Source organism: Gigantopelta aegis, chromosome 14 (assembly GCF_016097555.1).
Source record: "Gigantopelta aegis isolate Gae_Host chromosome 14, Gae_host_genome, whole genome shotgun sequence".
Classification (NCBI taxonomy): domain Eukaryota; kingdom Metazoa; phylum Mollusca; class Gastropoda; order Neomphalida; family Peltospiridae; genus Gigantopelta; species Gigantopelta aegis.
The window spans coordinates 19,499,064-19,511,839 of record NC_054712.1 but is presented as its reverse complement, the minus strand read 5'-3'; the positions used below and the strand labels follow the sequence as shown (position 1 = coordinate 19,511,839).

At 36.9% G+C, this 12,776-nt stretch overlaps 2 protein-coding genes across 2 annotated transcripts in view; one reads left to right on the top strand and one right to left on the bottom strand.

Moving 5' to 3' along the window:
• Positions 1 to 4,258: 4,258 nt before the first annotated feature.
• LOC121389051 (F-box/LRR-repeat protein 2-like) lies at positions 4,259 to 7,708 on the bottom strand. Its single transcript, XM_041520665.1, has 2 exons — positions 7,586 to 7,708; positions 4,259 to 6,852 (listed from the first exon to the last, which is right to left on the bottom strand). The coding sequence occupies exons 1-2, from the start codon at positions 7,607 to 7,609 to the stop codon at positions 4,960 to 4,962; spliced, it is 1,917 nt and encodes a 638-aa protein (XP_041376599.1). The 5' UTR covers positions 7,610 to 7,708; the 3' UTR covers positions 4,259 to 4,959.
• Positions 7,709 to 7,830: 122 nt separating this feature from the next.
• Positions 7,831 to 12,776, top strand: part of LOC121388664 (lon protease homolog 2, peroxisomal-like) — a 41,838-nt gene continuing 36,892 nt past the window's right edge. Inside the window, exons 1-2 of the mRNA XM_041520105.1 lie at positions 7,831 to 7,941; positions 11,763 to 11,856. Coding sequence (XP_041376039.1) covers positions 7,835 to 7,941; positions 11,763 to 11,856 — 201 coding nt within the window. The 5' untranslated portion in view covers positions 7,831 to 7,834. The remainder of the gene's footprint in view (positions 7,942 to 11,762; positions 11,857 to 12,776) is intronic.

The window sequence follows — 12,776 nt, the reverse complement described above, 5'->3', positions numbered from 1 at the left end:
CATATTGGAACAACTTGGGATGGTAGTTGGTCCAGAACAAACTGTTCATCCATCCCATTGCAAAAATTTCACATAATTAGACTTTAATCATACCCGTAACATTCGTTAATATACATTATGACCGTGTAGATATGGTTTTCCATCAAACTCCTGATGGGCGTATCATGTACCTCAATGGTACTCTTGTTTTATCTTGTTATCAAAGAAAACATTTACGTTTGCTCGTTATGGTCCACCATTATTGATTAAAAAAAAGAAAAAAGTTTGTTTTGTTTAATGACACCACTAGAACACATTGATTTATTAATCATCGGCTATTGCATGTCGAACATTTGGTAATTTTGACATAGTCTTAGAGAGAAAACTTGCTTCCTTTTTCCATTAGAATCGAGGTATCTTTTATATGCATCATCCCACAGACAGGATAGCACATACCATGTCCTTTGATATACATGTACCAGTCGTGGTGCACTGGCTGGAATGAGAAATACATGTAGCCCAATGCATCAAGCGAGCACTTTACCACTGGGCTACGTCCCGTCCCTTATTGACTACAAGTCAAGAGCCAGTTGTTTAAACATCAGTTACATGTAGCTTAGCCAGTGGTTAATAGAAATGTTTAAACATCAGTTACATGTAGCTTAGCCAGTGGTTAATAGAAATGTTTAAACATCAGTTACATGTAGCTTAGCCAGTGGTTAATAGAAATGTTTAAAAACAAGGCATTAATCATTACAAATAATGATTAAAAACTTAATGATGAAACTTGATTTTAAAAAATCAAAGGTTTCGCTATATATAGTCAAATCTAAAATTTATTTTGTATTTGCATGAGCAAAAATAATTTCAAGGAAAATATTAGACTAATTAACCCAGTGTTTATTTAACTACACTTTGAACTGGGCCCATCTGTGCTAAATCTATAAATAAATAATGTTAATGTATTCTTTGGCAGTGCTTCGGCTACACTATATAAGAAGCTATCACCTTTGATCAGGATCGATTTGGCATCACTGGAATGTTGTTAATCTACAAATCAAATATTTATCTTGATTTAATGAAAAACTCTCATTGTTTATGAATGCCATGAACATACATGAATGAACAAAACATTCTTCTTCTTTTTTTAACTTACAGCTCCATCTTGTAAGAGTTACAATAATGTACTGGTTTCCACTTGCAAAGACAAACGGGATAATATAGTTTTTGTCCATTTAACAGACTTCAAACCTGAACTATATGACTACTGTGTGCACAGTAAAGGAAGGAATGCTTCAATGCCAACACTTCAGTCAATTTTATTTTGCTGTTTATTGGTGAAGGCACCATTCGCCTTGACATTACTTTGTGTGGCATTTAATATACATGTAGTCCGATTAATAGGGAACCAGATCTTCATAAAAGAACCTCTATTTGATGATTACAAGTGGATTAACTCCTGTAATATTTACATTGCAACCTATTTGGTCATATACATGTATGCGACCATTATTTTCATTTGGCGACATTTCATACTATCTATATACATGTAGAAATACAAGTACATGTAGGTTCCATCTGGCGCCTAGATGGAAAAGTTAACATAGAGGGCTGAGCTAGGTTACTTATTTTTATTACCTTGTAACAAATGTGCATGTGGTATGCTGCCAATTATATAATAGCAAAATAGAGTGGTGCTCTGGATTAAGGGTGCATTAACACAAATCTATTTTGTTCAATCTACCAGTGTATTGTTTGCATGCCAGTTACCAAATGACTGTACCATTTATAAACATAGCAGTCACATAGGCCTCTCAGTATTATACTGTTTTTATATGCACGTTATTGATGGGTCATATTATAGTATGGCCTTGTCCATCTGTCCTTTAACTTTTTTTTGTCCGTACCATATCTTACTTACAGAATCATCAAACCTCACATATGTAGGAACAACATGGGATGGTGGTGTGTCGTGTACTATTACTAGGTCGCTGTGACCTACTTTTCATAGTCTACTGCACATAACAGTAAATCTGTGTCCGGACCATATCTTGTATACAGGACCATCAAACCTCACATGTAGGGGAGGGGCGGAACATGGCCCAGTGGTACAGCGCTCGCTTGATGTGCAGTCGGTGTGGGATCGATCCCCGTCTGTGGGCCCATTGGGCTATTTCTCGTTCCAGCCAGTACACCACGACTGGTATATCAAAGTTTGTGATATGTGATGGTGCATATAAAAGATCCCTTGCTGCTTATTGAAAAGAGTAGCCCATGAAGTAGCGATAGCAGGTTTTCTCTCTCATATCTGTGTGGTCCTTAACCATATGTCTGACGCCATATAACTGTAAATAAAATGTGTTGAGTGCATTGTTAAATAAAACATTTCAAATGGGTAGGTGTAAGACCACTACACCCTCTTCTCTCTTAACTAACCACTAACAACTAACCCACTGTCCTGGACAAACAGCCCAGATAGCTGAGCTGTGTACTCAGGACAGTGTGCTTGAACCTTAATTGGATATAAGCACGAAAATAAGTTGAAATAAAATGAAATGACTGTTGGACAGTTTGTACATTTAAATGCTGGCTAATCTTTTGCTACACAATTCCAACATATATAGTAAATTTAACAAAACATTTTATTATGGTATCAATTTTGTATTTGGAATAAGGAAAGAAGAAAGAAATGTTTTATTTAAAGACGCACTCAACACATTTTATTTATGTGTTTTTTTATTGCAAACATATTTTATTGTATAAAGAACAAAAGAATTGGGCACAAGTTTGACAACTTACGAGGCCCTCTTCTATTCTTATTTATGGTTATATGGCGTCAGACATATGGTTAAGGACCCCACATATATTGAGGGAGGAAACCCGCTGTCGCCACTTTAATAATGGGCTACTCTTTTCGATTAGCAGCAAGGGATCTTTTATATGCACCATCCCAAAAAACAGGATAGCACATACCATGGCCTTTGATGTACCAGTCGTGGTGCACTGGCTGGAGCGAAAAATAGCCCAATAGGCCCACTGACGAGGATCGATCCCAAACCGACCATGCAACAAGCGATTGCTTTACCACTGGGCTACGTCCCACCCACGTATTTGGAATAATGAAGATTAAAAAACAAACAAATGAAAACCCAACCTTACTTATATATATATATTTTTCTAAAAAATTAATTTCTTAATTTATTCAGACTGCATGAGATTAAGATCAAACACTTTTAGATCGAGGCCACCTGTAGAGTCCTTCATCCTAAATATCCGGAAATGACAAACTGTCTTTTTGATGTGACCCACTGAGCAGGAAGTGGAACATAGTCAATCATCATGTGAGATCACTGTTACCAAGGAAACCATGTCAAAACACTACATCTGATTTTATTAACAAACACAAATCTGACCTCTGCTTCAAAGTGAAAATAAATTTATTAAAAGGAAATTTGTGTAAATAAATAATTTGGTCTTTACAAACAAATTGATTATGAACAATAGTATAATATGCATTAATTTGTCACAACCACAGGAGTCATATATTTGACTAACAATATCGAAATTTTAACACTGCATCAAAGTGAAAATATATTTATTAAAAGGAAACTTGTGTAAATAAATAATTTGGTCTTTACAAACAAATTGAATATGAACAATAGTATAATATGCATCAATTTGTCACAACCACAGGAGTCGTATATTTAACTAACAATATACAAGTTTTAACAACTGCCTAATAGCACACCGATTAATTAATCATCAACTATTGGATATCAACCATTTGATAGCCTAATCCTAATACATACAAATATAGTTTTCAAATGAAACCTACAGTTTTCTTGCCAACTGGACAGGGTTACCCAGCTTTTGCACGGTGCTAGAAAAATCTGTCTGGCCCGAGGGCTACATACGATTTCTACATACGCGTTAAGTCACAACTCATGCTTTACAACAATTGATGTCATAACTCATGGTTTTCAGAATTTCCATTTCATGTTGTATCATTGTTTTAAAAATATTTAACCAGATTAATATTTTCAACTTTATATTTATTGGTAAGTTGTTACGTTTTTATGTCGTTGCATGAGGTGGACTATATATATTTTTACCCCACGTATGATTAAATGTGTTTGTAGGTAAAATGTTTACATCTCGTTCTACAATAAACAAACTGTCGCTTACAAAATTAATGTTTTGTTACTGAAATTAAATGGGCAAGAAAAAGAATCAATCACCGTTGTGAGGTATAGATAAGGCAATTCCAACCCTCAGGACAAAATGTTTTTGTCCCTTGGGTTGGAATTGCCATATCTATACCTCACAACGGTGATAGATTCTATTACTATTTGCACTTTTTTTTATTATGCATTGGGTTTTTTTGTTTTCTCACTACAGAAAATCCATAGGTTTGACTCCCAACAACTACACTTTTAAATATTCTGGGACACCACCAAACAAAGACTTCTTTTCTCATTATTGTTAATAAAACAGAATTAGTGTGTTAATTTGCTAATGAACTGAACTTTTTAACTTCAGATGTTAGCCAAAACAAAAACAAAATCTAAAACCAGCTAAAAATGGTATCATTTGGTTAGGCGCATGTGCAGATATTTATGCAGGTAGGGATCAAGACTATGATGAGCGAAGATTCTAGGGATAATCCCCAATAGATAACTTCTTTTCCTTCAATATTCCAGATGGTTTTTTGAAAATGTTACTATGGTACTGCCGAGTACATCTGCACTGATCATGGTCTCCATGATCAGCATGAGTGTCCCCATTTTCACTTTCAGCAGATTTCCAAGATCAGAGATTTCTTTACATCCGTAAAATGCATTACAAAAAAAAAAAAAAAATTGCTTGAGCAGTGGGGGGGGGGGGGGGGGTTTCGAGGGGTTCTGACCCCCAAAACCCACTCCTGCACATGTGCCTGATGCTTTTGTAACATGGCATTAATTTTAATAATTTTAAATGTAGTTAACATGCCCCTCCAATCAACCGTTTGTGAACCGAATGTAGACTCTTCAAGCCTGATTCCAAGGTTTCAACAGCATCATATTCTATTCCATTACAGAATGACACATCAAGGTGGTGTAGCTGCTGACAGTATTCCTTGATATACTTGATGCTTTGACTGGTCAGTTGGTCACAGCTCGAGATGTTAAGGTGATGAAGTCTTGAGCATCTCTTCGTGAGACACTTGATGCTGGCATCTGTAATGTTCGCACACTGGGCCAGATGGACTTCCTCCAGACTTGGATTTGCTTCTGCGATGGCAATGACACCAGCATCAGTAAGGCTGTGAATCATGCTAAGCTTGAGCACTTGGAGTTCTGTGAACCTAACAGCTGCACGCAGCCCAGTGTCAGTCAGCTTTGAGCATGCCATCAGGTCCAGTGTCTTGAGGCCAGTGATGCTATTCAGCTGAAAGGTCATTTCTGTGCTTTTTTGAAGTTCTTCGATATCCCCGACAGATAACTTCTTTTCCTTCAATATTCCTGATGGTTTTTTGAAAATGTTACTATGGTACTGCCGAGTGCATCTGCACTGATCATGGTCTCCGTGATCAGCATGGGTGTCCCCATTTTCACTTTCAGTAGATTTGAACCCAAGAAGTCCAAGATCAGAGATTTCTTTACACCAGGCCAGTCGTAATGTTCGCAACTGCCGGAGATTTTTTGAGATGGCATGTACACTGAGATCAGTCAAATGAAAGCAGGATCCAAGGTCAAGGTCAGTAAGATGTGAAGCATTGTTGCACAGTTCTAAGACCAACGTGTCGGTCAATAAACTGCAACAGCTTAAATTTAAAGTGGTTAGATGACACTGGCGGCCTTTACACAATCCTTCGATGAGACCTTTACTCCCAAGATGGGAACACCCAGAAAGATCCAGCTCCTCCAATTGTGTGCAATATTTCAGCATATGTGTTGCTTTGTCTGTAATTTGTGGACAGTTGCTCACTTTCAGAGACTGAAGTTGTGGTAGATTGTTGCTAATGGCAACAAAACTACCATCACAAACATTTGTGCAGTAACTGAAATCCAGTTGCTCCAGATATCTCTGATGGGTACAAAGAGTAGTGATGCCCACATCAGTAAGATCTTTGCAGTTGATTAAAATCAATGTCTTCAAATGGAGCCCATCTATCATAGTGAGCTGGCTGAGATAATCATCACTGATACCGGTGCGACTTAAATTAAGTGACTTGATCTGTGAAGCGTTTGCTTTAATGAATGTCAAGATATTCTGGAATGTAAGGACAGCTGAATTTGCACAGACCGTTGTTCCTTTTGGATAGTAGGTCTTGTTACTGAAGGTGATCTGGGTTGAGGCCAGGGAGATCTCCTCCACATTCTCACACACGGTGACAATCCTGTTAAAAGATGCATCGGACAGGAACCTGATTGAAGACAAATTGAGTTTCCTGACATTTTTCAAAGACTTTTTTAAAATCTGAATGTCGGTGTTATTGTCAAGAATCCTCCCAGACATGAACAAAGAGTTGCAGCTGGTGAGATCCAAAAGCCTTAAATCTTTACACTGGGAAAGAAGCTTCACGAAGAAGGTTTCAGTGATGTCACATCCTTTTAGTGACAAATTCTGCAAGTTGCCAGCAAGATTTTCACAGGATCGCAGTAAAATCTCTTTCGACTGGGATGAATTTCCAACATGACTGAGGACTAGATGTGACAGACGTCTGCGGCTTAGACGTCTGGTAACATCTTCAGACAGGACTGAAGTAAAGAAATGAACAACCAAATCCTTTTGTAGAGCTGGATCTAACGAGGCTTGATACCAAGATTCACAGACAAGGGACGCTTCCTTTCGGTCGGACACATTAAGAAATTTGAAAATGTGCGAAATAACCTGAAATAAGAATAAAATAAAGTTAAAGCAAGTGGAATAACAATCACAAGAAACAATCTGACAATGTTGAGCTTAAATTTCATATAGTGGAATTATACATAAAATGTTCAAATAAAATGTATCTTAACACCATACCACATACTTTGAGGATTTCAACCAGGGCTGTATTCTACTGAGCTAATAAGGAAATACTCATTAGTCTAGCAAGTTAAATTAGTTAAATTTATACATTCATGGTTTTAGATTGCACTAGTGCACAGGCTATATATCTAGGGTATGTAAAAAGATCCAGACGTAGTAAAAAACACATTTACTACGTCCCTTCGGACAAAGATTGCACCAAAGCTGAGGTGGTAAAGAGTGTGCCCAAAATGAGCAAGCCCAAATTAAGTTAAAACATGCTGACCTCAAAACATTTCACCTCAAAATCTAAATTAATTTACTTTATTAAATTCATACTTTGTAAATTGAAATAATAATAAAAGATTAAACTACATTTGAAACATTGTGTATTTACGAACCATCTTAAATATGTTTTTGTGTCTTCAATGCGTTACCATGTTAAAACTTTAAAAAGGCCTACAGTGAAGAAACTATACTCGGTCATCAAATTCGGTCTGCTGTTACCACTACCGTATGTCTAATGTGGGTTTTATTTTGGTGCCTTTTTGCAAACTGCTTGTTTTTCGTTCATTTGAGCCGTATATATGGAGATCATACATTAATAACATACCTCAACTGGCAATGATGTTTCCATATTCGATTAACAAGACGCATCAGACGTCCACGAGAAAAACACACTGAGTAAACATCATCGCGTCAATGTCAAAGTGACAAGACATATTTTGTGTTTACCGTAAGTCATGTGACTTTGACGGAAATAACCTTTTTCTTTACCATTCGGAATGCATCGTATATTTCCGTAGAAATTATCCTCTTCGGCTAAAATCGAACTTCGACCTCGACAAAATTCGCATTGAAAATGGCGTCGCCCATTAAAATTCCCAGGCGCTTGCCATTGCTTATGGTTGCAGACAATGTTCTCCTACCCGGATCGTCTATGCGAATCCCGGTCAAGAGCACTAGAAAGTATGCATATTACAGAGATTGTGTTGTCACAGTTGTTAAAATGTCATAACAACAATCGTATCGTCTGTTATTTAGCCTACCGTAGCCAGTATAGCCTGTAGTTCATCAAGATTAACTTTGGCTACAAGTGCAAGCTAGCCAAAGTTAATCTTGATGAACTAGTGTAGCCTGTAGGACCAAGTTCTGTACTAAGTCTGTATAGTCCGTCCCATCCTTCTACAAAATAGTTTTTTGTTAATAATTTCAGTTTGGTTTGACGTAAGAAGAAAAGTAAAAATGTTTTGGAAATAACAAAAAAACAAAACCCATTTTTGTGTGCAAGTTAAAAAACAATCTGCTCATAAATAAATATTTTATAGTAAATTCCATATGAAAAAAAGGCTTCCCTATTGGACAGACTATAGGTTTAGATAAACAAACATAAACCTGAGGCGTGTCAGCAGATAGTTCACTTAAATGAACAAGGAAATTGTGCAGATTGGGGGTCTAGACTACTATAAGTAACTGTCATGTGGGGTGGGGGGTGTCAAAATATATGGGGGAGTGAGTACATTCATTTGCACCTGAACATTGTTTACCAATAAATTAAATATGGTTATTAAAAAATAATATACTAGTAGAATCTATCTAATGTTAGTCCTGGTAGCGTACAGAGGCTAATATGCAGTTCGAGAGCTATAATAGTCCTTCCCATATAGCTAGGGAACAGTTAATTTTTTCATACTATGGAATTTACTAAAAGTTATTTATTTCTGAGCCGATTGTTTTGTAACTTGCACACAAAAATATTATTATTTATTTTATTAATTTCCAAAACACTTACTTTTCTTCTTACATCAAACCAAACTGAAATTATTAACAATTTAAACACTTTCGTATAAGGATGGGATGGACTATAATAGACTGACATTTGGATGTTATACCGTAATCCTCTCTGGGTCAGAGACAACTTGTCAGAATTGGATGTACATTCCTTTTCCATTACCATTGGGCTATTTCTCGTTCCAGGCAGTGCTCTACAACTGGTGTAACAAAGGCTGTGGTACATACTATCCCGTCTGTTTAGTATAGGGTGGGACATAGCCCAGTTGTAGGGCCCATTGGGCTATTTCTTGTTCCAGCCAGTGCTCCTCAACTGGTGTAACAAGGGCCGTGGTACATACTATCCTGTCTGTGGGATGGTGCATATAAAAGATCCCTTGCTGCTAATCGAAAAGAGTAGCCCATGAAGTGGTGACAGCGGGTTTCCTCTCTCAATATCTGTGACGTCCTTAACCATATGTCTGACACCATATATAAACCGTAAATAAAATGTGTGTCGTTAAAGAAAATATTTCCTTCCTAATTTTTTCCTTCTCCATTACAACAATAATCCTATGAGTTTTCTGATAACAAATATTCCACAGACTTAATTAAGGATTGTCTGTTGTTTCTTTTACGTTCTTCGGGGTATGAACAAAAAAAATCATCCGCAAACTGTGTGAATCGGCGAAGCCGTTCTCACATAAGTTTGCGGATGATTTGTTCATACCCAGATGAACGTAAAAGAAATAACAGACAATACTTGTAATTAAATTTGAATGATACATGCTAATAATAACACTAAAACGTCATCCTTTATTTTGAATTATTTTTTATCCATAAACAATAACGCTCATTAAGACAACTTGCCCATATAAAATGACGTCATCACATATGACGTTCCCTGACGACGTAATTTTTACGTTCATCAAAAAATGAACAAACTCCCGTTGCTACGTCCGGACCAATCGGATGACGTTACGTTGTAATGAATGTAACAGAAATTTAATTATTCACCAATACACACACTAGAGGAAGAAACCTGACAGAATCCCCCTTTCAACAGACCTGTCAACCTTTAGTGAAGAGCAAGCAGGAGAGCTGTGTTGATTGAACGCACACTATTTAAAAAAAAATCTCAAATTAAAAAAAATATTACATTAAAGTCGACCCATGTTTCAACCCATTAAAAAGTTTGGTTAACCTACAAACCTGTAACACATTTGGGCAAAGTTACAACAGAGTGAAAGAAGCTAGAATCTGTGTGTTTGAAATGGTGAACTACCCTTAAAAATAGACTAGAAATCGACTCCATAACCCTTGCTTCTCAGATGCATCCAACACCATATAACCGTAAATAAAAATGTGTTTAGTGTGTCGTTAAAACATTTCCTTCTTCTCAGACGCATGTTCGTTTTTTAAAATATGGTAAATGCATTTTGTCATATTAAAAACAGGATGATCACCGCATTGACTGGAAAGACTGTATGGATGATCTAAACAATAAAAAGTAATATGTCTGATCTCTGTTATTAAAAACAGCTCTAATAGTAGTAGTGAAAAATATGCCATTATAGTTTTTAAGACTAGGGTCTATCACCTACATTTGTACATATAATGTTTAGTATAGGGCGGGACATATCCCAGTCGTAGGGCCCAATGGGCTATTTCTTGTTTCAGTCGGTGCACCACAACTGGTATATCAAAGACTGTGGTATGTGCTATGCTGTCTGGTATGGTGCATATAAAACATCCCTTGCAATAGCCGTAAAAAAAAATGTTGAGTGCATCGTTAAAACATTTCCTTCTTCTCAGACGCATGTTCGTTTTTAAAAATATGGTAAATGCATTTTGTCATATTAAAAACAGGATGACCACCGCATTGACTGGAAAGACTGTATGTACGGAAATGGATGATGATGATACATGTGATAGTTGCATACAAATGTAGTCTACTGTAGAGACATTTTACAAGTCAGAGGCGTTATTAGGCCTAAATTGGATTGATCAAGTTTAGTTTATATATGGCAAAACTTGGTGGCAATAGCTACACGGCAATGATAGGTTGAATTATTTTTATGCTCTGAACATTTTTATTTCCTGGAAGAAACGTCCTCCCGGGAGGAGAACGGGAGACTATCAAATACCGGAGGTCTCCTGTGGAATCCAGGAAGGTTGACAGGTCTGTCTGAACAGTGTATCAGTTACATATATATATATATGTAATTATTATGTTTGAATCTGATGATTGTAGAGGTATTTTAAATGTGTGTTGATGCTCCATTTTATCAGGGTGAGACGTAGCCCAGTGATAAAGTGCTTGTTTGATGCACGGTTGGTTTGGGATCGATCCCTGTCAGTGGACCTATTGGGCTGTTTCTCGTTCCAGCCAGGGCACCACGACTGGTATATATATCAACGGCCGTGGTATGTGCTATCCTCTCTATGGGATGACCGGCCTCGGTGGCGTAGTGTTTAGCCCATCGGTCTACAGGCTGGTAGGTACTGGGTTCGGATCCCAATTGAGGCATGTGATTTTTAATCCAGATACCGACTCCAAACCCTGAGTGAGTGCTCCGCAAGGCTCAATGGGTAAGTGTAAACCACATGCACCGACCAGTGATCCATAACTGGTTCAACAAAGGCCATGGTTTGTGCTATCCTGCCTGTGGGAAGCGCAAATAAAAGATCCCTTGCTGCTAATCGGAAAGAGTAGCCCATGTAGTGGCGACAGCGGGTTTCCTCTCAAAATCTGTGTGGTACTCGACCATATGTCTGACGCCATATAACCATAAATAAAATGTGTTGAGTGCATTTCTTTCTCTATGAGATGGTGCATATAAAAGATCCCTTGCTGCTAATCGAAAAGAGTAGCCCATGATTTGGCGACAGCAGGTTTCCTCCCTCAGTATTTTTGTGGTCCTTAACCATATGTCTGATGCCATATAACCATAAATAAAATGTGTTGAGTGCATCATTAAACAAAAACATTTCCTTCCTTCCATTTTATCATATTGCAGTATGAACATGGTGAAAAGCCGTCTGCTTGGCCGCAGTACACTGAGCAGCACAGTGATTGGTGTGATCCCTAAGGACCCCAGCAGAGATATTGAGGTAAGACAGGGCTAGTTCTGGCACTTGTCAAATTTGAATTTTATTTTAATTTGGTGAAATAATTTCATATAATAATAGATTTTTTAAAACAAAATAACTAGGTATCTATAAAATTTAGAAGTTTAATAGACAATTTGGAGAAATTTTCTTCTGACCAAGATATAAATGGGTTCTGGCAGTATTTCTCACTTTATCTAATGAATTGATAAATATATATTTTAGTCGTGAGACATCCATTCTTAAAAATGTACAGTAATTTAGTACATCATATAATATTATACATCAAACTTTTGTTTTCACAGTGGAATCCCATTAATCCGGACAGAATGGTTTTCCAAAAGTGTTTAACTTGCACATTAAGAACAAGCTGTTGTAGCGCACACTACATGGGTGCGGGTGTCTAGAACAGGCCAAAAGTGTCCGCATTAACAAATTTATTTAGTACAAACTGAATCATGCCTGCAGACGTATCTCCCTTGAATGGCAAACCAATGAAAAAAGAAATTAAGAAACAAATACATATTTATATAAAAAAAGAAAAAATACATTTGTATTCCCAAAAATATTAAAATCTTTTGAAGAACAATAATTGTACATCTACATGTACATGTATATTTTAAGAATTGTATTTTAGTACACCGTCGAACACCGTTTCATATTCCACTCAGTTTTCTCAGTCATTTCTTAACTGTATTTTGAATTGTAAAATTTATTTGTCCCAACATTTTTCTTTCAATTTAAAGGCTATACTTTTGTGACATTTTTATTTCTTGGGATTGTCAAAATTATATACTATAAATACTTGAACAGTCTTCTGGTGGGGTTTTTTGTGATGCTCTGAGACCTCGGCCACTATATCCAAGGCTGGCCTCTATTTAAGGCAGGCGTCTATCTTTTTCATCTGAAATTATTTAACATGC

Coding starts and splice junctions, on each gene's coding strand:
- LOC121389051 (XM_041520665.1), bottom strand. CDS start 7,609: ATGGAAACATCATTGCCAGTTGAG. Junction 6,853..7,585: donor AAACATCATTGCCAGTTGAG/GTATGTTATTAA, acceptor TTCTTATTTCAG/GTTATTTCGCACATTTTCAA.